The 25,521-nt window shown below is 38.9% G+C and overlaps 1 protein-coding gene across 5 annotated transcripts in view; it reads left to right on the top strand.

Annotated features, from left to right (window-relative positions):
• The window catches only part of chrdl2 (chordin-like 2), a 49,421-nt gene that overhangs the window by 14,586 nt on the left and 9,314 nt on the right, over window positions 1-25,521 (top strand). For 3 of the 5 annotated variants that reach the window (XM_060936053.1, XM_060936052.1, XM_060936056.1), the window contains exons 5-11: window positions 2,893-2,986; window positions 4,068-4,123; window positions 4,567-4,735; window positions 7,141-7,329; window positions 7,418-7,594; window positions 15,978-16,070; window positions 16,942-17,024. In XM_060936053.1, coding sequence (XP_060792036.1) covers window positions 2,893-2,986; window positions 4,068-4,123; window positions 4,567-4,735; window positions 7,141-7,329; window positions 7,418-7,594; window positions 15,978-16,070; window positions 16,942-17,024 — 861 coding nt within the window. Of the gene's footprint in view, window positions 1-2,892; window positions 2,987-4,067; window positions 4,124-4,566; window positions 4,736-7,140; window positions 7,330-7,417; window positions 7,595-15,977; window positions 16,071-16,941; window positions 17,755-19,653; window positions 19,702-25,521 lie in introns of those variants that run through there. The other 2 variants (XM_060936055.1, XM_060936054.1) reach the window with 2 other exon arrangements.

Below are 25,521 nucleotides of genomic sequence, written 5' to 3'. Positions count from 1 at the left end.
GGCTTGTGCCCTTGCCCTTTAATTCCTCCAGCTTCCTTGAATCCTTTAATGGCATTATGCACCATAGAGGGTGAAATATCCAAATCACTTTGTATCTCTCTTTGAGGAATATATTTTTTTAACATTTCAATAATTTTCTCATGCAGTTGTTGACAAACTGGAGATATTTGGTCCATCTTTGGTCCACAAAGACTAGGCTTTTCCTGTATACTGATTTTGTACCAAATCACATTATTTAATTGTTTTACCTCATTACTAGCTCTAAATTGTCCCCATCCCAACTTTTCTTGGAATATGTTGCAGGCCTGAAATGCAGGAATGGAGGTATATTAACAAATGAAATGAAGTTGACCAGACAAAACATGAAATATCTTGGGTTCATACTGTCTGCAATCAAGTACAAGTCAAAGTAAACTTAGAAATCACTGCTTCATTTTTTATTTGCATTTTCCATACCATTCCAACTTTTTCTGATTTGGGGTTGTACTTATTCATCTCATCTCATCTCATTATCTCTAGCCGCTTTATCCTGTCCTACAGGGTCGCAGGCAAGCTGGAGCCTATCCCAGCTGACTACAGGCGAAAGGCGGGGTACACCCTGGACAAGTCGCCAGGTCATCACAGGGCTGACACATAGACACAGACAACCATTCACACTCACATTCACACCTACGGTCAATTTAGAGTCACCAGTTAACCTAACCTGCATGTCTTTGGACTGTGGGGGAAACCGGAGCACCCGGAGGAAACCCACGCGGACACGGGGAGAACATGCAAACTCCGCACAGAAAGGCCCTCACCGGCCATGGGGCTCGAACCCGGACCTTCTTGCTGTGAGGCGACAGCGCTAACCACTACACCACCGTGCCGCCCTGTACTTATTCATGTTACATTTAATGTTGTGAAACATCCGCAAAGATCACTTTCATTATAACAGCTATAAACAGTTGTTTCTTAAGCAGCTTCTTTTTGGTCTGTTATTAAGTTAATACAAAAAAAACAACAACAGCTGATCATATTACTGAGAAACCACAAAGTGCGAAATTGTCTGTCCTGAAGACTTTCCTTTGGAGGAAACTTACAAACCCCATTTCCAGAAAAGTTGGGATATTTTCCAAAATGCAATACAAGCAAAAATCTGTGATTTGTTAATTCATATGAGCCTTTATTTAACTGAAAAAAGTACAAAGAAAAGATTTTCAGTAGTTTTACTGACCAATTTAATTGTATTTTGTAAATATAAACGAAGTTAGAATTTGATGCCTACAACAGACTCAAAAAAATTTGGGACAGAGGCATTATGACCATTGTATTATATCAACTTTCCTTTAATAACACTTTTTAATCATATGGGAACTGAGGACTACTAATTGTTGCAGCTTTACAATTGGAATTTTTGTCCAATCTTGCTTGATACAAGACTTCAGCTGCTCAAAATTCCATGGTCGCTGTTGTCTGATTCTCCTCTTCATGATGCCTCATACGTTCTCAATAGGAGACAGAGCTGGATTGGCAGAAGGCCGGTCAAGCACATGCACTCTGTGTCTACGAAGCCACGCTGTTGTAGCCCGTGCAGAATGAGGCCTGGCAATGTCCTGCTCAAATAAGCATGAACTTCCTGGGAAGAGATATCACCTTGATTAATATGTCTCTCTAAAATCCTAATATATACCCCAATATAGCAATGGTACCTCACAACTTACCCATGCTGTGGGTACTGATGCACCCCAATACCATCACAGGTGCTGGCTTTTGCACCTTTCTCTGATTTGAACCTTTCTCGGAATTGATGAATAGCTTCCTCTTTGCGCAATACAGTTTCAGGTTGCATTTCTGGATGCAGCAATGGACTGTGTGAAGTGACAGTGGTTTTCCAAAGTACTCCTGAGCCCATGTGGCTATATTTGTCACATTAGCATGACAGTTTCTCAGGCAGTACCACCTGAGGGCTCCAAGGTTACACACATTCAACTGTAGTTTCCAACCTTGCCCTTTATGCATTGAGATGTCTCCAAATTCCTTGAATCTTTTGACAATATTATGTGCTGTAGATTTTGAAAGACCTAAAATCTTGCCTTGAGATATGTTCTTTTTGAATTGACTCATAATTCTCTCACAAATTTTGGCACAAAAGAGTGAGCCATGACCCATTCTTTCTTGGAAAGACTGAGCCTTTGGTGCATGCTCCTTTTATACCCAATCATGTTACCAACTGACCTACTTATTGTGGAATCTTCCAAAATGGTGTTACTTGAATATCCTTTAAACTTTTCAGTCTTATTTTTGCCTCTGTCACAACTTTTTTTTTTTTTGAGTTTGTTGCAGGAATCAAATTCTAACTTTGTTTATATTTACAAATTACAATTAAGTTGGTTAGTAAAACTATTGAAAATATTTTCTTTGCACTTTTGTCAGTTAAACAAAGGCTCATGTGAATTAGCAAATCATAGATTTTTGTTTGTATTGCATTTTGGAAAAAAAATCCCAACTTTTCTGGAAATGGGATTAGTTTACAGTGTTACTGTTGCAAAGCCCCAGCACTCCTTCCATAAATGTTAAATAAATGTCTCCTTACAGAAAAATTCATCATATCAAAAAATTATATATGATTTTTTAAAAATCCATTTATGCAGCGTACCCACCATACAAGTCCCTATGTAAGGTGTATTTGTAGCTCTTGTTGTGCTTTAGAGTTGAACTGTGGATTGAATGTAGATTTCAGTACTTTAGAGATTTGCTAGCTGGAATGTCAACATTTTGATGCTCTAACAGCTCTTTATCAAGAGCGGATTAAATAATACTAAGGTCGCAATATGGTCAAATGAAGATTACATCAGTTTGCTTTTGTATATCTATATTGTCACTTTTCTCTCTTCTTTCTTGGCCTCCAAGGGTGGAAATATTTTTTGTGCACTGAAAACCTGTCAGCCCATCACATGCTCTTCACCCATCTCTGTTCCAGATACATGCTGCTTTGTTTGCAAAGGTGATCATTATTAGGATTGTTTTCATGTTTGGATTTATTTGTATGCAGTATAAAACAGTTATATTTATTATAATAAATTATAATAATTAATGGTGGATGGCGTGTAAAGAGTGAAACATGCTGTTATAGGGGAAAGAAATCCATGATGGGGTGGTGTGATGCGGCCTGACGCAAAGCAGAGTCACTATTACAACACCAAAGTTGATTGTCTATAACAGCATGTTCCAAAATGTTTTATTTCTCTTATATTACAAGAATATGCCAATGATTACATTTTTAAAAATGTATTGATGAATGACACATCACACTTTTTATCCATTTAAAGTTGCATTAAAATTTGTGGATCATTTGCAGGACAAGTTAGTTCCTGTCATTACTTAGATTATAGTGTCTATAAACAGTTGTTCCCTCACCAACCTCTATTGTTTCTGTCTCTTCAAGTTAATAAGATATAAAAAACACTGTCATGTTACATAATAAATAAATAGTCCTCGATCATTAAAATGTTTCTCTGATGGAAAACTTACTAACTGTAACAAAAGGCTTACACTAGAGATTCCTTCCATAAATAATTAAAGTCTCTTTACATAAACCCTAACCACATTAATGCTAAAGTTTCTTTTTGTTCATAACAGCACATTTCAAATAAAGATTGTCATTAGCCTTAAATTATGTAGCTCATGAGTTGTTACTATACTCAGAATAATGTATCAGAATGAGCACGTTACCTACAATTTGAATTACTGCCACTATTGTCAGAGCTGCTGCTGCTGAAAATGAATCAAATACCTTCTGACCAGTTAAATTCAAGAATTCACTAGCACTGTGGTAAAAAAAAAAAAATTATATATATATATATATATATATATATATATATATATATATATATATATATATATATATATATATAGCAATTTTATATAAGTGGTAATTATGAACATAAAATTTTATTTTGAAATTAAATGGATGTGTGTAGATGTGTCTTATTTATTAATTTTCTGTAAATTTGGCACATTAGTACTTGCAGTTTTCAAGCAGATTTAAGGAGGCAATGTGACTCTTGTTTCTCTGACATGATCAGAGGGTCCACCTGACAATTCATATGACGATGGAGGGCAGCAACTGAATCGAGGAGTAGTATGTAATCTTGTTTTTTACTAAAAGTGCATCATTTATACATAATAAATTATCCACGGTGTAGTATTTGTTGAGTTGATTCCAGGCCATTCAGTGACCTGAAAAAGTGGATATCAACTCCTGATATTTATAATTTCTTATCATTGATAAGATAAATCATTGATATTTATCAAATCAGCTATGCATAGTCTACTGCAACCATAAATAAAACAGAATAATATAAAGCTATGCAGTGGCATAAATATTTGAATGTTCAGTGCTTTTGTTAGGAGAATGAAAATTTGAGATTCCTGTGTCCTGGACTCAGTTCAAAGAAATGTTTTGAATACTTTGAAGCACATGTTAAAATTAGCTGTTCTGTGATGGAGAGACTCAGTTACAAGACGGAAGTTGGCAATGAGTCATTTACAAAGACACATCTCTTTTATCTCCTCAAACCAAAGAGGCATTCTTTGGATCAGTGCACTGGCGACCAGGTGAAGAACCAGGCCACTCGAGTCACACCGGCCGCACTTAGAGGCTCACCGAGAGGCCTTAACCTACAAACACTGCACCTTAAAGGAGCGGCTGATACCACAGTGAAGATCCTCTTACAGCGCAAACACCAGAGAGGTGAGCTCCACAAGATCTCTAGCTGAATTAGTCAGTAGGGTCTGGAGTATCTACAATCCAGATTCCAAAAAAGTAGGGATGCTGTGTAAAGTGTAAATAAAAACAGAATGCCATGATTTGCAAATCCTTCAGTTGAATATCATACAAAGGCAAGATATTTAATATTCAAACTGATTTTATATATATATATATATATGAGTGTGTGTGTAAATATAAACTCATTATGAATTTGATGCCTGCAACATGTTCCAAGAAAAGCTGAGACAGGGGCATGTTTACCACAATGTTACATCACCTTTTCTTTTAACAATACTCAGTAAGAACTGAGAACAGCAATTACTGAGATTTTGAAAGTGCAATTCTTTCCTATTTGTACTTGATATACAGTATGACTTCATTTGCTCAACAGTCAGGGGTCTCCATTGTTGTATTTTACACTTCATAATGCACCATATATTTTCAGTGGGAGGCAGGTCTGGACTTCAGGCAGGCCAGTTTAGCCTCCTCACTCTTTTACTATGAAGCCACACTGTTGTAACACATGCTGAATGTGCCTTGGCACTGCCTTGCTGGAATAAGCAGAGAGATCCCTGCCAAAGACATTATGTAGATGCCAGCATAGGTTGCTCCAAAACCTATATGGACCTTTCAGCATTAATGGTGTCTTCCCAGATGTGCAAATTACCCATGCCATGGGCACTAACTCACCTCCATACCATCACAGATACTGGATTTTGAACTTTGTGCTAGTAACAATCTGGATGGTCCTTTTCCTCTTTAGCCTGGGGGACACAGCGTCCATGATTTCCAAAAATAATTTGAAATTTGGAGTCATCAGAATTCTGTACAGAATACAGAACACTTTTCCACTTTTGAGTCAGTCCATCCTACTTGAGCTCGGGCCTAGAGAATTCCACAGCATTTCTGGATCTTGTTCATACATGGCTTTCGCTTTGCATAGTGGATGCAACTCTGTTTACCGACATTGGTTTTCTGAAGTATTCCTGAGCCCATGTAGTAATTATCCTTTATACATTCATGTCAGTTTTTATTGAAGTGCCGCCTGAGGTTACAAGCATTCGATGTTAGTTTTCTGCCTTGCTTCTTATATGCAGAGACTTTTTCCTGATTCTTGGAATCTGTTGATGATATTAAGAATTGTCGATGGTGAAATCCCTAAATTCCTTGCAATTGAGAAAAATTGTGAAAATTGAGAAAATTCCTTGCAATTGAGAAAAATTGTACATTGAGAAAAATTGTTCTTAAACTGTTGTACTCTTTGCCCACACAGTTTTTTAAAAAGTAGTGAACCTCACCTCATCCTTGCTTGTGAATGTCTGAGCTTTTCTCTGTTACCTACAGTATTAGCCTGTTTACCTGTAGAATGTTCCAAACGTATGTTTTTTTGAGCATTCCACAACTTTCCCTGTCTTTTGTTGCCCTTGTTCCAACTTTTTGAAACATGTTGCAGACATCAAATTCAAAATGAATGTATATTTACAAAATCAATAAAGTTTATCAGTTTGAACATTAAATATCTTGTAGAGTTTGTATTGTATTCAATTGAATATAGGTCAAAAAAGATTTGCAAGCAATTGCATTCTGTTTTTACTTAGATTTTACACAGCATTCCAACTTTTTTGGACTTGGGGTTGTATGATCGCAAAACACAAATGGTATGTCTTTGACATCATGAGCAGAAATGTGGACATGATTTCTCAGCCAGGTAGCTAACATGACATGATTTCTGAGAAAACTACATTTGGGGTCCAGTTGCTTATTCAGAATGGTTGTGAGCTTAAGCTCATATATGGGCTTCAGTTTGATTTGCATCGTGTTTTTATCAGTTGACCTAATGAATAGATACATAGATTTAGATCCCTATGAGCTAACAAGAGGAGATGGGGCAAAGAAAACCTCCAAAATGACCTGAAGAAGAAACCTTGGGAAATATCAGACCCAAAAGGGAACATATCTTTTTTTGGGTGACACCAGATAGTGAGATTATACAACATTATGCAGAAAACTCTTATATAATTGTGTGCTATAAAATCAAATAGTACTAAGTGTGAAAGGATATTCAGTATGGACAGATGATAAATAAGCATTCTGGGATGAGCACATGACAGTGGTTTATGATTACAGTAACAGTTCTTAGGTACAAATCTCCAGTATCCATATGAGATTATCCACTGAAGACAAGGTGAGATTAGGGCATAAACTGTTTTTGGTAAGTACAAACATTGACATGCCTTCCAGAAAAACCTGCATCAAGTTAGTTAACGTTGTATAGGGTCATTTCAATTACACTTGTAAGCAAATGTGCAGTTTTTGAAAAAACATAAGAGCATAGTGTAGTCAAAATATTTTTGGAGTCAATACTTTCTCACAATTGTTTGTCTAAGCTTGCACGTACAGTGGGAAGACCTACTCCCATGGAGATATTTGGCACCCCGTCCTGGGGAAAGTTCTGGAGTGCATTCTGTGCACCTGCAAAGATGGCCTTCAGGAGTGCAGACGCCTCACCTGTCCCAACCAGTACCCATGCAAACACCCCATGAAGATAGAAGGAAAATGCTGTAAAATTTGCCCAGGTAGCATAACACACCTTCAATGAATTGTCCATCTGCCACGTTCATGGTAAATCCTACAGTCTTTGTATTATTTTTCCATATCTGACAGAGAGTAAGAGAGCAAACAATAGGACAGAGTGTTACCTAGGACAGGACAATAACAGTCTTCTGGTGTATAAAGTTGAATCTTCATCTACTGCTCATGTGGAAGACACGGTGCGAAAAATTGCCATTGAGAGACAAGGAGCCACAGAGGTTGAAGTGCAAGTATGGAAAACAGTTGACGGTAAAGAATATGAACACCTACCATTCCTACCAGCACAGTGTAGCTGAATGCTCTAACGTTGAGGTTAGTCATAATGTACAATTTAGCACTATTTGGTGCCACTCCATCACCTAGCCACTGCCTCCCAGAGATTAAAGTTAGATTTCCAGATAAAAACTCTAAGTAATATAGATGATAATATAGTTCCAATATATTTTACATTTGTCTTCTATCTTATGATTTTTTTTTATTGTTTCATGAGTTTGTGAACTTGAGTGATGTAATTTGAAGCAATTATATGAAGATTTGGACATGTACAGAAACAGAAAAGATTTTGGCCGACGTTTCTTGGTAATTTCTTGTCTCTTGTGTCTGCACTGTATTCTGATATAATTTTAAAATGGGTCTCCATTCACCAAAATCTGATTGATGTATTACTTGTTAGTAATCAAATCTGCTCATTATGTTCCTCATGTTTAGTTGTTTTATTAATATGATGGTTATGGCATCAAAATTTTTCCTGCCATTTTTGATATTGCTAACATTTGGAAAGGCACCAACACTAATGGAGCATGTGTGTCACATACTTGCAGGGGTTTTGGTTTCAAATGTGCCTGGGATAGACTGATGTATTTGCATTTATAACAAGAAATGCATCACAGTGTCAGAGCAGACACTAAGGCAGATCCAGTTGTCATAAAATTTATTTCAACAGCAGGGAGACAGATCCTAATCATAAAAGTCATAGTCAGAATGCAAGGAAGGGTTAGGTGATCAGCAAACAGTATATAAACTATGTATATTGCTCTGCCTAATCAGAAACCAGGAAACCAGAACTTGAGTCAAAACTAGAATAACAATAATGACAATAAACAAGCTTGATACTGAACTGGAACTTAAGCAACACAGAATGTTATATTTCACAACCTGGATGTGTGGAGTGTGCCGATGTACTTTGAGTGTGGCTGTGGTTGTAATAGAGTTCAGGTGCCTCTTGGGACCAAAACCTTGTTTCTCAGTATGTCTGTTGTGGAATTTTTGGAGGTCAAGGATGTCACAGGCCAGGACTCAACACTGCTTCTCTGAGCAGTAGCCCTCCCAATCCACTTAGTATTCCATTCTGCCTTCTCCTGTAAGAGTTAATGATGAACTTTACAAGACAGGCAGACTTGCCATTGACTTCAGGGGCTTAGGAGGCATGGTGGGGGGAAGGTCGGAGGCTAGGGGACCTGAGATGATGGGCTTTGGTCATGAAACATAGAACAGTGGGGAGACATGGTTGTGCTGGGCAAGGTCAAGTCAGTAGGTTATCTCATGTATTTTCTTGAGTACCTTGTAGGTGCCAGTGTATCTGGGGGTTAACTTGCTGCACCATTGGGAGCTTTGGAGGTCCTTGGTGGCCAACCAAACCCAATTCCCTGGGGTGTACTGGGGTGTCTCTCTTCTGTGAAGAGCCACAAATCTTTTGGTCTTCTCAGCCGCTTGTTTCAGAGGCTGTTGAGTGCTTTCTCACATTTATTCACTCCACCTAAACTAGTGGTCTACTGCAGGTGAGTTGGTGGGGTTAGCATTCCATAGGAACAGAGGCAGCTGATAGCCTGGCACACATATGAATGGATTCAAGAGAGTGGCAGATTGGCAGAGGGAGTTCTGGGAGTACTCAGCCATAGGGAGAAACTGTGCTCATTTGCTATAATTCTCCTAGCAGTAGGTGCACAGGAACCACCCGATTTCCTGATTTGCTTTCTCCACCTGAATTTTAGCCTGTGGGTTGTAGCCCAATTGAAGACTCAGTGAGACTCCCAGCTTTTCCATGAAAAACTCTTCTAGACCCTGGACACGAACTGTGGGCCTTAGTCACTGACAGTGTCCTCTGGGATACCTTGAATGTGGTGGATAGGCCAGGCAGAGGGACAAGGTGCAAGGACTTGGAAAACCAGTCAACGATGACTAGAACAGCTGTATTACCTTGGGATTCTGGAAAGTTACTGAGGAAATCTATGGCAATGTGGGACAAGAAGTGCTGAGGAGTGGCATGAGTTTTCCGGCAGGTAGGGTATGGGGAACCTTGGCTTGGGCACATGCAGATGCATGACGAGCAGAATGGACTTTGGTTCTTGGTCATGATGTTTGGCAGGGTGACAATGGGACAGGGAGTCAGCCTTGGTATTTTTCTCATAGGTATAAGAGGGTGAAATTAACTGTTGTGAAGAACAAAGTCCACCAGGCTTGGCGTGAGTTCAGGCGCTTGGCTGTCTTCAGGTATTCAAGGTTTCTATGGTCTGTGAATATCATGGAGGGGGTACCAGTGACACCACCCCTCCAATGCAAGCTTGACTGCCAGCAGCTTACTATTCCCAACATCATAATTCTGCTCTGCAGACAAAAGCTTTCATGACAACACCAAGTTTGGGCTTTTCCCAAAAATGCTGTGATAATACAGGGTCAGCATGTCACAATATGGGAGCTCTGGTGAAGGGTGTCTTTAGTTTAGCAAAGGCTTCATCAGCTATGAGGTTCCAAACCAGGCATTTGGGTGCTTTTGAGGAGGGTCATGAAGGAGGTACTGATAGAGCTAAAGCCATGAATGAACCTCCTGTAAAAATTGACTGTTTGGGGAGTGGGAAATTCTGTCACAATGGCCACTTTGGCCTTGTCCAATTCCATGCCTTCTTGGTTGACAGTGTCCCACAGGAACAAGACTTCTGGTACAACCCCGATTCCAAAAAAGTTGGGACAAAGTACAAATTGTAAATAAAAACGGAATGCAATAATTTACAAATCTCAAAAACCGATATTGTATTCACAATAGAACATACACAACATATCAAATGTCGAAAGTGAGACATTTTGAAATTTCATGCCAAATATTGGCTCATTTGAAATTTCATGACAGCAACACATCTCAAAAAAGTTGGGACAGGGGCAATAAGAGGCTGGAAAAGTTAAAGGTACAAAAAAGGCACAGCTGGAGGACCAAATTGCAACTCATTAGGTCAATTGGCAATAGGTCATTAACATGACTGGGTATAAAAAGAGCATCTTGGAGTGGCAGCAGCTCTCAGAAGTAAAGATGGGAAGAGGATCACCAATCCCCCTAATTCTGCGCCGACAAATAGTGGAGCAATATCAGAAAGGAGTTCGACAGTGTAAAATTGCAAAGAGTTTGAATATATCATCATCTACAGTACATAATATCATCAAAAGATTCAGAGAATCTGGAAGAGTCTCTGTGCGTAAGGGTCAAGGCTGGAAAACCATACTGGGTGCCCGTGATCTTCGGGCCCTTAGACGGCACTGCATCACATACAGGCATGCTTCTGTATTGGAAATCACAAAATGGGCTCAGGAATATTTCCAGAGAACATTATTTGTGAACACAATTCACCGTGCCATCCGCCGTTGCCAGCTAAAACTCCATAGTTCAAAGAAGAAGCCGTATCTAAACATGATCCAGAAGAACAGACGTCTTCTCTGGGCCAAGGCTCATTTAAAATGGACTGTGGCGAAGTGGAAAACTGTTCTGTGGTCAGACGAATCAAAATTTGAAGTTCTTTATGGAAATCAGGGAGGCCGTGTCATTCGGACTAAAGAGGAGAAGGATGACCCAAGTTGTCATCAGTGCTCAGTTCAGAAGCCTGCGTCTCTTATGGTATGGGGTTGCATTAGTGCGTGTGGCATGGGTAGCTTACACATCTGGAAAGACACCATCAATGCTGAAAGGTATATCCAGGTTCTAGAGCAACATATGCTCCCATCCAGACGACGTCTCTTTCAGGGAAGACCTTGCATTTTCCAACATGACAATGCCAAACCACATACTGCATCAATTACAGCATCATGGCTGCGTAGAAGAAGGGTCCGGGTACTGAACTGGCCAGCCTGCAGTCCAGATCTTTCACCCATAGAAGACATTTGGCGCATCATAAAATGGAAGATTCGACAAAAAAGACCTAAGACAGTTGAGCAACTAGAATCCTACATTAGACAAGAATGGGTTAACATTCCTATCCCTAAACTTGAGCAACTTGTCTCCTCAGTCCCCAGACATTTACAGACTGTTGTAAAAAGAAAAGGGGATGTCTCACAGTGGTAAACATGGCCTTGTCCCAACTTTTTTGAGATGTGTTGTTGCCATGAAATTTAAAATCACCTAATTTTTCTCTTTGAATGATACATTTTCTCAGTTTAAACATTTGATATGTCCTCTATGTTCTATTCTGAATAAAATATGGAATTTTGAAACTTCCACATCATTGCATTCCGTTTTTATTTACAATTTGTACTTTGTCCCAACTTTTTTGGAATCGGGGTTGTACATGAAACTTGCATTTCTCTCCCTTGACATGATTGGTATTCAAGGAAATGGGATAGAACCTTCCTGACATGAGCAACATGGGTCTCAATAGAGGAGGAATAAATCAGGGTGTCATCGATGTGCGTAATCATGAACCTGCCCAGGAAGACCTTCAGCATGTCATTGATAAAGCACTGGAATACTGAGGAAGTGCAAGAGAGCTTATAAGGCATGATGCAGTACTCATAATGGCCAGATATGGTGCTAAAGTTCATTTTCCACTCGTCACCCTGCCTGATATGTACAAGATTATAAGCACTGTGCAGGTCCAGTTTCAGGAATATCTAGACAGACTTGAGTTGTTCCAGAGCTAAGGGGACTAATGGCAGTGGATAGGGGTACTTAACTGTAATCTGGTTCACCCCTTGGTAGTCAATGCAGGGGTAGAGGCTTCCCCTTTTTTTTCTCCACAAAGAAAAAGCCAGATGAAGTGTGAGAGGTGGATGGATGTAATCCTACATGGCTCATTGCTCAGCGAGGGACAGTGGATAAATACAGTTGCATGGGGCATTGTACTGGTCAGGAGATCAATGGCACAGTCATACAGTCAATGAGGCATCATGCCACTGGCCTTAACTTTGCTGAACACTTTATTGAGGTCATGATATACGTCTGGGATGTGAGTTGTGACCGACATATTGGGAGTTTCAACTGACATATATTACATAGATGCAACAGTGAGTCGTGGGAAGTGCAGACAACTATAGAGGCATTGTTGGAACTGCTTGGTGATTTTGTTGTCCTGCCATGAACTCTGAAGATCGTGAAGATGATTCCAGGGGAATCCTAGGATTATTGGGTTGTTCGTGGTGACTGTGACCAGAAAGGAGATGACTTGGAGAAGGAGTGGCTTGGTACATTGTAGTGTTGTAGTCAAGACCACCTAAACCAAGACCAAGGCCGAATCCCATTTCACCCCTTGGACCAACCCCTTGGCCCTTCCCCTCCATTTTGCGCGTTCACGTGAAGGGGTAGGGGTATCCCAATCCCAGTTAACGCGGAGGGGTAGGGGAAGGGGTAGGGCTTCTGTACCCCTCCAAACGGAGATTTTCCTGGAGCTGACTCCGAACAAAGGGGTTTGAGTGATTTCCCACAATGCTATGCGGATTTCAGCGAGATTTCATGCGGATTTCAGAAAGATGGCGGTTCCCGCGGTGAAAGATTGTCATAAATGTATTTTCTCCATTATTTACGTGTTTTAAGTTGTTATCCAGAGGAAACACGCCGCTTGATTCGCTTTCGAGCTGAGAATGAGCAGCGATTTCTGAAATCCAAGCTGCTGCTAAAAAGCTTTGGGAGTGAGTATTGTTTTCGGTTGCTTGACTGTGTACGTTTTGTTCTGTTATTCTCGCTTTTATTGTTTACATGAGTGTTCTGACACCTCATTCTGTCGGATGTGGTGCACGAAGCGCCAAAGATATCCCATTCAGTGGTGTTAGTTAACAAATCACACCCTGCCAGCAGAGATTTCTGGTTCTGCCTCTGGCTCTGACTGTAGCAGCTGGTCGCAGCCAATGACGCATTTGGCCGCGTTTTGCTAACGTAAACGCTGACGAAGGTATGCGATGACGTATGCGATCGTTGAAGGGCTATCCCAATACGTAGGGGTTGAATTTCAAGCCCTATCCCTTGTAGCTCAGTTTCAAGGGGAAGGGCCAAGGGGAAGGGGGAGGGGGAGGGGAAGGGGTAGAAATTAGAATTGGGATTGGGCCCAAGTCATGACCAAGACCAAAGTGTATTGAGACCAAGACAAGACCAAGACTTTGAGGGGTTGAGATCAAGTCAAGACCAAGACCAAGGCAGGGCAAGAATGAGTCAAGACCAGGACCAGACCAGTGTGTGTGAAGGAGGGTGGTGACAGCCATTAACAGGAAGAAACATTTCAAATTAGCAATTAGTCACATTATTGGTTGCATTTGAAGCATTGTGATTTTACATCCAATCACAATAACAATGCTAACAAATAAATCAGACAGTACATAGGTAATTTAGTGAAATCCCTGCAGTTGTGGTCTTGACCAATCTTCTATGTCTAAGACCAAGACAAAACTGAGTAAAAATGCGGTCAATTCTGAGAAGAGGCCGAGACTTTCAAAAGTGGTCTTCAGACTGGTCTTGAGATCAAGACTGGCCTCAAGTACTCTGGCACTAGTACATAGTGTGATGGAGCCAGTGCCGATAGGCCCCTTGTTTGTGGCTTTGATCTTTAGGAAGTGCTGCAATGGCTGTATGGGAAGGTTGAGTTGCATGACAGTGTCATGGTGGTCCATGAAGTTGCCTGTGGTTCCGTAGCCAGTCAGGGCTGAAAAGACAGGAACAGTTCCTGAGTGCCTTATCTGGACTTTTAATGTGAATAACTGAAAAGAAATAAATTGAAATTGACTCGCTGATGGAGGACTTGGGTATGTGGGTGTCCTATCAGCTCGATGGGGTGCAGTGGTTTTCTTGGAGTGGCTCGGACAGTGAAACACACAGTGACTGGAATCGCTGCAATAGAAGCACTGCCCCTTCTGCTTGTGCTTCTTATGTTCACTGGAATGGAGCTTGGCTCTTCTGAGCTTGGTCAACAGGGGGTGTGGGGCTAACTGTGTCCAGGTGTGGCTGTTGGTTTCTGATCAAGTTATGAAGACAAATTGATAAATCAATCAGTGGGTCAAGGGACACCTCGTTGTCGTGGCAAACCTGTTGCACCCTTGCGTTGAGACTATGGCAGAATGCTACTTTCAGCTCAGGCTTGTTCCATCCACTACCTGCTGCGAGTATCTGAAATTCTAATGCATATTTGGCCGGGCTTCAATCTCCTTGTTCTCCGATTCCTTTGCCCTCCGCCGTGTGATCAAAAACTTTCTGTAACAGGCCAATGAAATGGTCATAAGTGGACAAATGATCCCCACATTGTTCCCATACAGCAGTAGCCCATTTGAGTGCTTTTCTGGTGAGTAAGTTGATGAACTGAATGACTTTTTTGTTTATTGGGGATGCTTTCTTGGTCGGAGAAATACAGGGAGCATTGGAGCAAAAAGCCCTTGGACGGCACCGTCTCTCCAGAATACTTTTTGGGATGAGAGATGAACGAACTGGGTGGCATGGTCTGTTGTAGGTAAGCTCTGGAGGCTTGAGAGAATGTGTTGGTGAGTAGATTAATCTTTGCCTCCAGTTCACTCATACACTGATGTTGTTCTCAGAAAAAAATATTCCTTGAGCTGCTAAGGCATTTTGCCAGCTCATTCTGTCCACTGCATCCATTGAATTGATGAAATATAATGTCAGAGCAGATGCTGAGGTTGATGAAATTGTGGTAAAACCTTCTTTATTTCAACAGAAGTCAGACAGATTCAAATTATAATAAACTCACAGTCAGAATGAAAGCAAGGGTCTGGCAATCATCAAACAGTATAAACCAGGCAGAGCAATAATCAGAACCCACGAAACTCAAACTAGAGTCAAAACCAGAATAACAATCATGACAATAAACAGGCTTGGTAATGAACAGGAACTTAAGCAACACAGAGCATATACTTCACAACCTGGATATGCGTGGAGTGTGCATATACTGTGAGTGTGGCTGTGGTTGTAATAGAGTCCAGGTGTGTGCAATCAGTAGTTGGGTAAATGTGAATGTGAGAGTGTCTGTGATGGCTGTGAGTTGTAGTCCGTGGCTGCCATGTCTGTAGGCTGTGACGTATTTTGGGAACTGGACTCTGGAACAGACTGTGGTGTTGATGTGACACTTTTATTTACATTTACGTTTTTATTTCTGTGTGGAGAGTCTCCATTTGGATATAATCATGATGTCCAAGTGTAAACAAGGTAATAGATTTCTGTTACTGGTTAGCTACATTAGCCTTATAGATATAAAGCAATAATAAAGAAGTAAATGAATACACCAAACCTATTTAGAGGGGGAAATTATGCACATTTGATTTTTTTTTTTTACTGACCTATTCCTTTAGTAGTCATTGATATTGTGTTAACTTTTAAATAAATTAGAGACAACAGTAGAAACTCAAAGCTATGTTCAAAGCAACCAATTTTTAATATTTCCAGGAGTACTACATTTGATGGAAACTGGTGATGTCCAAAAAAAGGACCTTGTAAAACATCCAGAGAATTATATTCTACTGACTACATTAGATGAGGGTGAGTTTTCATATCATTTTCCTCCTTTCTTCTTTATTGTTATTTTGTTAATTCTGTATTATAGGTACAGTATATTCATGTGTGGAAAAAATGTCATGTACTTTGAAATATAATACAGATAAAGTTAACCCCTTTGGACATAATGTGTACAATTGTACACATGAAGTTGCATAGCATGAAGTTCCATAGCATTTTTCCTTGTGTCTGAAGGGATTAAGAGATAAGAAATGGTTTGCAAGAGGAATCACATACACACATACAGATGAACTGCATGTACAAGTGCATTGTAAACGTTTACAAAAAGTGTAGTAAAGTGGAACATTTGGGGCTTATTTGGTGCACTTGCAAGTTAGGGCAGAAAAAAAACAGACAGCAGTATACAAAAGGAAATTGAACATTTTTTTGTTTAAAATGTAAAGACATTACATGATTTCCTATTTATATAGATATTGTCTCACTAAGCAAGCTTGTCACAAAGCCATGTCTTTCATGGCGGTGTAGATTATTTTAATGTCAGACCAATTAATCTCTATTCTGGCTGGTCAAAAGTGTTGATTAATTAACACATTAAGGCAAACCACATATTTATATTAATTCATTCATTCGAATAACATAATTTACTAATGGATTTGTATGGCAGTTGCTCCACATAAGTGAATTTTAAAAAAGCGTGTAATTGTTTAAAGTTTTCCTGAAGGATAGATTTTTGGAAAAAGTCTCCACTCTCAGAGCTTAATAACAGTCAGTCTTAAAGCTGTTTCTTTATCTTTTCCCCCCTTATTTATCTTCATTTCTTCAGGTTTTTAAGTTCTTTATCACAATCACAAAACAGTAATTTAGTGTTATAGTGTGTGTGTATTTTTTCCTTTAGATGTTTGGAGAAAGTTTAAAGAGGAAGAAGACAAAGAGAAAGACTTCAGCAGGAACAGGACCTGTGAAGATGGCATTAAGGAGGTAGTGAAGTACTTAAACCCTGATCAGCTGGACATTCTTTGCACATCTTAGTCTTCCAAGTGTCCTCTCTGCTCTGGAACAGTGTATCAGCTCAGCGTCCAACACCTCTTTTATTATCAGAACACAAAACAGAACACAAACAGTGTGTTTTAGTGGAAAAACAGATACTGGCAAAGATCTTTGCTGTCCCATATGTGATGTAGCTTTTGTAGAGGCCTTGAACTGGAGTGAAGTCAGTAGTGTGGTCTTGTCAAAATACAGAAAGGAAAGTAAACACATACAGATGTCTCAGTTCTGAAGCAAGTATGGGAAAAAATTGAAGTATGGAAAATTACTTTTTTTATTAAGCAAAAACTTGTGGCTGTGATTCAAACAAAGCAATCACTGTATTTGTACAGTAATTAAAGAGAAGTATAAGTAAGAATGTAAGCAGATTATTGGCCAGGATGCTTTTATAAAGTTGATGTAGGCCACAGTTTTATCACTGTCATTAGTTATACACCCATTAAATAATTTTAATGCTAAAAAGAATGTTAATATTTATTGTAATTAAAAAGAGATGCCATTTTGACTGAAATGGAAACATGTATAAATAAGTACATTATGTCTGTATGCACAGAAAATTTTATACCTTAGTAGAGAAATTAAATGCGAGAACTTTTGACCACAGACAAGTGTTCTTACATAAGCTGTTCTGGCTGGACAATGAACCATTGAAGGCACTTCAGGATTTTTAGGATTTGTGGCTCTTACTTGCTCTCCTCTAAAATTTTGGCCTGTGCTACAGTGTTATAGTTTGTTTTCCCAAGGGTTGTGGTAGTCTAACAGCATAAGTACAACAAGACAGCTCAGTTAATTTGATATAAATGTTGGTCAGAATTTTCCAAGAATACAGAACAGGACAGGCCTTGTTAAGACATATGACTGCCTTATTTTAACCATGCAATCACAAATAAATCTAGTATTTGTGAAGTTTACCAAATGAGCAGACATTTAGCCACCTGTTGTGGTACATCACAGTACAGTGAAATTTTCATGGCAGAGGCAACTGACATGATTTCAATAACAAATTCTCAGAGGATTGTTAGTTTAATGGAGATGGCATTCTGCAGCCAAGCCAAGGTTTGGTGAGGACATGGCCTGTCAGCTGCTTGTCGACAGTCTTGTTCAGGTCACCAGGTGGAGGATAATCCATGCTTGTTCACAGTGAACTGGGCCTGGCCATGGACCCAGACTGGAGAAGTTCAAAGAGTAAGATCCACTTTCCCTTTTTTCTGAACCCCAAAAGCCCACTTTCCCTCCCTCCCTGAGCACAATGAGTCATTGTCCTGGACTCACACATAGTGCCAGACAGTGCTGCTCATCTCTCACTGAAGGCCTGACAAAATATTTTGCAACAGAAGCCCCTCAGTTGAATACTTTAATGGTCACACAATAAAGCTGTGAATTATTTTTGCTGGCTGTTGGATTTGGCACTTTCTGGCAATTTGTTCACTCCAGAGTGAGTCAGAGGGAGACTCTGTGCTCCAGGCTGGTATAAATAGGTCAAGCCCTCACTGAAGGAAAAAAATATTTTTTACAGAAACACACACACACACACACACACACACACACACACACACACAAAATATATATATATATATATATATATATATATATATATATATATATATATATATATATATATTAAAGACATCAATTTAAGGTTTTACTTTTGGCATCCACAGCAGAATATTTGCTGTTAACAAATATGATAAGGTGGATTATTTTGGACTTTTGTGGAATCGAGCGTAATGGTACCACCAGCAGTTGTGAGATGGTATGAAGAAGCACCTGATCACTTTTGAGCCCAGACTGTAGATTCATGCAGTTTATAAGTGACAGTCATGTCAGATGATTATACAGAGTGAAATACCCCCTAGATTTGATCTCCATTTGAGCTGATATATTTCAGCCCACTTCTCTGACACATCTGTAACGCATCATCAGAAGTGATTGAGAATGTGCCTGTGAAATACAATCACGGGTGGAATGAATGTGAACAAGCTTACGTGTATTTATTCTGGTATCCTTTTTTTTCATCTGAAATGTCTTTGTAGAAGAAACTAAAAGTAGCTAGACTAAGCACACATTACACAAGCAGGACAGATTATACAAAGGAACATAGAACTATAAGTTTAGAGACTTTAGGTTCAACAGATTGTTCTGTTTACTGTGTTTAGTATTCAGAGGAAACATGGCATGAAGCCAGTAGAGCATTAAGGACGAAATATTTCACAAAATTTGAAAACACAAAAGTTGTTTAATCTGCCTTTGTGTGTGTATTAGTTTATCACACATAATTCTTATTATTTCACTGATGAGACCTCATGATGTAATGCAATGCTCAACTCTAATAAGTTTGGTTTTCAAGTGACTGGTAGATATTTGATTTTAGTCTATTATACTCTTCTCAGTGTGTGTATTTAATGCAATGTATTTAATTAATACATTGTTTAAAATATTAAAAATGAAAAGTTTATACCCTAAAGCCTGAGAAAGAATCTAATATTATATGTTTTTTGTTTTTTTTTAAACTGTGTTATATTTAGTTTGATGAGTTTGGAACGTTCTGCCACATTTCCCACAGAGTTCAACACTTGCTGCTGGAGCACAAACTTGATTTTAAGCATTGCCATCTTTGGCATCTGTATGGTCCTTTCATCGTTGGACGGAGGTTGGTTTTGAATTCCCTCTAAATAGCATTTGGCCAATTCCTTTATGCATGCTTAGTCTTGGCTCTGGCAATTTGAACAGCTGGGGGCAGTCAGTGGGTATAAATCAAGCAGAAGGGTCAGTGCTCTGCGTGAGAGTTCCTGCTCAACCTTACTACCAGTGTTATATCCATGTTAAAGACTTAAATCTACATGGAGAAAGGTTTTTAATTGCACCTTAATATCTGAGTGTGGGAAATGTGTTGTGTTTCTAAACATTATGACAGAAATGTTCAGAAAAGGTAGTTCAGTTATCTCAATTAAACTTCACACAAACAAGTCAAAAATATCAAAGACATGCTCATCAGGAGGAAAATAAATGATCTGTTCAACAGTGTTTACAGTCTTGCAGCATGTAGGCTCAACACAGTCACTAAATCACCATCCAAGCTATTTATTGTGCTATACCATAAAAATGAAGGATTTCTCCCTTCCTTTACTAAGACATTCAACAGCAGCAGACCTAACAATACTGACATATCCGTTGCTATAGCAATGATAAAGAGAGAAAACCTAAAAGTAAAAAACAATATATGTGACATTCATCTTCAGTATCCGCTTTATCCAGGTCAGGGTCACATTGAAGGCTATCCCAGAAACACTGGGTGTGAGGTGGGAGTACACACTGGATAGGATGCCAACCCTTCAAAGAACACCATAAACACTTTAAGACTTAGGGGCAATTAAGTATAACTAATCCAACTACTGCCATGTTTTTGTGAGTAGGGAACCCAAAGGAAACCCACACAGACTATAACCTGAGCCAAGGACAGAACCAGGGACCCCGGTTCTATGAGGCAACAATGCTACCCACTGCACTACAGCATAATACAAGGAAATGCACCTTCATATGTGATCACATATGACTTATATAATCACATGCAAAAATATTATGATCTCTTGAAATATATGTGAATTTCCACAAGGGTAACAATATCATGTTTCATCAAGGGTTTAAAGTAGGAATTTCAAGGATTTGTAGCTTTTAGGAAGCTACAAACCACTGACTATCCAAAAATCAAAGAGGGTTTTTGTCTTTGAGTGTACAGTGTTGTGTTTAAGAAAACTGTGGATAAGCATGTAAAAATTTGGGCCCTGAGCTACTGAACTCTGTAGTGCCTCACAGACATCGAGGAACTGAAGCATTGCAAATCGGTTCGATGGCCTTCTGACTCAAAGGGTGTCAAACCAGGGCTATAAGGCAATTAACTCGGATGTGTTTGCTTTTATAGCTTAAGGAACCTTCAAATGAATGCCATCAAAATACTTCCGAAATCTTTTGAGTGCTGTTTTGGGTACGTTCTCTCACACTGCTTCATTAAATCAGGCCCTGGTTGTTTCAGCTGGTGATCAAATTCATGCCAAGGAAGTACAGAAGGTAGCGAGCTACATGTCAGGAACACTTCAGCATAAACCCCACTGTTAGTCACAGAAGAACACTCAAATTTAATAAAGTGATGGAGAAAAGGGGGAACATTTGGTTGAATATACAAAAAATGCTGTCAGTTGTATTGCAAATTAGTGGCTTAATTGTACTAAAAAGAGGGAAAGTTGTTTGTTTAGCATATGCCAGGAAAAGCATGGAAAACCAACCCACAATTTTCCATATAAATGTCATATCAAAAGGATTATGATGAATGGACATCCCACTCATACTGACACATTGATGAATGAGAACCGAAGTGTTTGAGGCGCAATCAGAACTTTCATGCATGCTTTCTGATTATATTCATAAACCATCTAAAAACTTCACTTTTTGATCAAAACAATAAAGTACCTTTGAACTTTGGATTTGCAAAGAGTGTTCCAGATGTGGAGATCAAACACCCTCCCATGCACACCCCAAAATAGCCTGTGACACTGCACTACCAGAATCCCAGAAGTAAGATAGGCTCCCACTTTTCCAAGACATGTCATACATATTTTCCAATTTGGACAGAGACAAATCTTCATGCCACATGTGATTATATCACAAAGTCAGAATACCATGTGTAAAAAATCTGTTTTCAATCAGTATACAATGATTTACTTTGCAGAGTTGCTTGCACAGAATGAGAGGGATTTTAGGAATTAATCATAATTCAGTGTTATTTGTGTTTTATTAGTGTTTTATTATCATTTTGTTGATGCTAAAGAAAACACTGCTCTCTAATATAAAAGGATTCTGGAGGAAGCAAGTTCAGTTTTTTTAAATATGAAACCTGGATTAATTGTTTATGTGAGTTTATGTAACAAAGCAACAATAATTTTTAAAATTGTAGTTAGTAAAATTTTACTGTAGTTATTTCAAAAGAGAGGCTGGTGAGGCTGGTTTACAGCTACTACAATATACCTTATAACAGGTACTAACTTAATTTGCTGATGTTCTAGAACAAATATGGAACATCACAACAAATGTGGAACAAATGTAACTCTAGATGGAGAAAACCTGTGACATGTTATTGAAAATAGCTGTACTATAAGAGGAATACAACGCTTCAGAATGTGATATGAAAATAGTCAACTTCAGGGTGGTAACAGTAACAACAGTGTTTTGTATTGGGCTGCATGACACCACCCCATCATTAATTATTTTCCTATATCTGTAAAGCAGCATAAAGAAAAAAAGCCATGAGGTATTAACTGTAAATAGGAGAATTATTCCAAAACATGAGGAGTATATTTAATAAACTAAAATACCCAAGAACTACAGATACACTACAGATATGCCAAGATGTTAATTTAGGTCATATTTTGATCAAAATTGCATTGTAGCAAATCTACTGCAATAAAACTCTTTCATATTTAATGGCTTTGCAGATAGCTTGAGGTCAGTTTGAATTTAATAATGCGGAGATATACACAACACCAGAATGTCTCTTGGAGCCATTTCTAAACAACTTTTCAAGATCAGTTCAAACAATTGTATCCAAGTTATTGTGAGGTGTTGTCACTTTGCCAAGCCACTTTCCTTCAAGAAAACCCAAACTGTCACCCTCAGCTGAAAGGAAGTTGGTTTGGATGGTCAGGAACAACCTGGGAACCACCATGGCACAGCCCTGCCATGAATTGCAAGCTGATGGATCACTGTCTACAGGTCAGATCACTATGGACTAAGAGGCTGCTATCCAAGAAATAACCCCCTGCTCCAAAATTGACACCTTCAAGCTTAAGTAAAGTTTGAAGCTGACTACACAGGCAAAGAAAAAGTCTTCTGGAGGATAGCTGTATGGTCAGATGAGACAAAGATTGAGTTGTTGGCCACAATGACCACCATGTCCAGAGGGACACTGTACCAGCTGGTGGTGATAGGATCATCATGCTCTGGGGCTGTTTTGCTGCCAGTGGAACCGGTTCATTGCACAAAGAGGATGTAATAGCGAAGAAGGAGGACTACCTCAGAATTCTTCAGCATAAACCATCAGAAAATTGAAGACGACTTGGGACTTGGGAGTTACAACAGGACAATGAACCCAAACACATATTAGAGCTGGTTGTGGAGGATAAAGCAGGCTAACATTAAGCTTAAAACAAGTCCTGACTTCAACCCTATTGAAAATTTATGGACCGTGCTTGTAAGTCAAGTCCATGCCAAGAAAAAAAAACAAATTTAATTGAACTCTAACAATTCTACCATGAAGAGTCATGAAATATCCAACCAGAATTCTGCCAGATGCTTGTTCATGGTAAACAAAAATGTTTGGTCAAGGTGAATCTTGTGAAGAGACATTTTACCCAAATATTAGGTGTGCAGTATGTATATTTTTGACCCAATGTTGATTTCAGAAAACCCAAAGGGAATTAAAACTTGTGCACCGAATTCTAGTGTTTTTTTGTTATTAAAGTTGTATGCTGTATATTCTGCCACAGAAAAAGAACAGTTCAAAGAAATTACTGAAAGCCCAAATATTGGTCACTGTATGTAAACATCTGACCACAACTATATATATATATATATATATATATATATATATATATATATATATATATATATATATATATATATATATAGGTGTGTGTGTGCGCGCGCGCAAATGAAGTTATACTGTATATCAAGTACAAATGGGAAAGAATTGCACTTTCAAAATCTCAATAATTGCTGTCCTCAGTTCTTACTGAGTATTGTTAAAAGGTGATGTAACATTGTGGTAAACATGCCCCTGTCTCAACTGTTTTTGGAATATGTTACAGGCATCAAATTCAGAATGAGTTTATATTTACACACACACACACACACACACACACACACACATACATATATATATATATATATATATATATATATATATATATATATATATATATATATATACATACATACAGTGGCATGCAAAAGTTTGGGCACCCTTGCTGAAAATGTCTGTTACTGTGAATAGTTAAGTGAGCAGAAGATGAACTGATCACCAAAAGGCATAAGGGTAAAGATATTTATTTTCAGTGTTTTATGCAAGATTTGTATATTATTTTTGTTTTGTACAATTGGAGAGTGAAAAAAGAAAAGGAACACCAAGCGGAAGTTTGGGCACCCCAATACATTTGAGTTCTCAGGTAACTTTTACCAAGGTTCCAGACCTTAATTAGCTTATTGAGCTGTGGCTTGTTCAAATTCTTAATTAGGAAAGGTCAGATGATGCAGATTTCAAAGCTGTATAAATTTTCTGACTCCTCAAACTTGTCCCTAAAATCAACAGCCATGGGCTCCTCTAAGCAACTCCCTAGCATTCTGAAAAATAAAATAATTGATGCTCACAAAGCAGGAGAAGGCTACAAGAACATAGCAAATTGTTTTCAGGTAGCTGTTTCCTCAGATTGTAATGTTATTAAGAAATGGCAGTTAACAGAAACAGTGGAGATCAAGGTGAGGTCTGGAAGATGAAGAAAACTTTCTGAAAGAACTGCTCGTTGGATTGCTAGAAAGGCAAATAAAAACCCCTGTTTGACTGCAAAAGACTTTCAGAAAGATTTAGCAGACCCTGGAGTGGTGGTGCACTGTTCTACTATGCAGCGACACCTGAACAAATATGACCTTTTTGAGAGAGTCATCAGAAGAAAACCTTTCCTGTGCCCGAGCCACAAAATTCAGTGTCTGAAGTTTGCAAATGAACATCTAAGCAAGCCTGATGCATTCTGGAAACAAGTCCTGTGGACTGATGAAATCAAAAGAGAACTTTTTGGCCACAATGTGCAAAGGTATGTTTGGAGAAAAAAGGGTGCCAAATTCCAGGAAAAGAACACCTCTCCAACTCTGAAGCATGGGGGTGGATCGATCATGCTTTGGGGTTGTGTTGCAGCTGGTGGCGCAGGGCACATTTTATTGGTCGAGGGAAGCATGGATTCGAATAAATACCAGCAAACTCTGGAAGCAAACATCACACCATCTGTAAAAAAGTTGAAGTTAAGAAGAGGATGGGTCCTACAATAAGACAATGATCCAAAACACACCCCAAAATCTATAATGGAATACCTCAAGAGGCACAAGCTGAAGGTTTTGCCATGGCCCTCACAGTTCCCTGACCTAAACATCATTGAAAATCTGTGGATAGATCTCAAAAGAGCAGTGCATGCAAGACAGCCCAAGAAACTTGTAGAACTAGAAGCCTTTTGCAAGGACAAATACACTAAAATCCCCCAGGTAAAAACTGAAAGATTATTAGCTGGCTACAAAAAAGTGTTTACAAGCTGTGATACTTGCCAAAGGGGGTGTTACTAAGTACTGACCATGTCAGGTGCCCAAACTTTTGCTTCAGGTCCTTTTCATTTTTTGG

Source organism: Neoarius graeffei, chromosome 12 (assembly GCF_027579695.1).
Source record: "Neoarius graeffei isolate fNeoGra1 chromosome 12, fNeoGra1.pri, whole genome shotgun sequence".
Classification (NCBI taxonomy): domain Eukaryota; kingdom Metazoa; phylum Chordata; class Actinopteri; order Siluriformes; family Ariidae; genus Neoarius; species Neoarius graeffei.
Note: the sequence above shows the minus strand (reverse complement) of the source record. Positions and strands in the feature narration are given on the sequence as shown.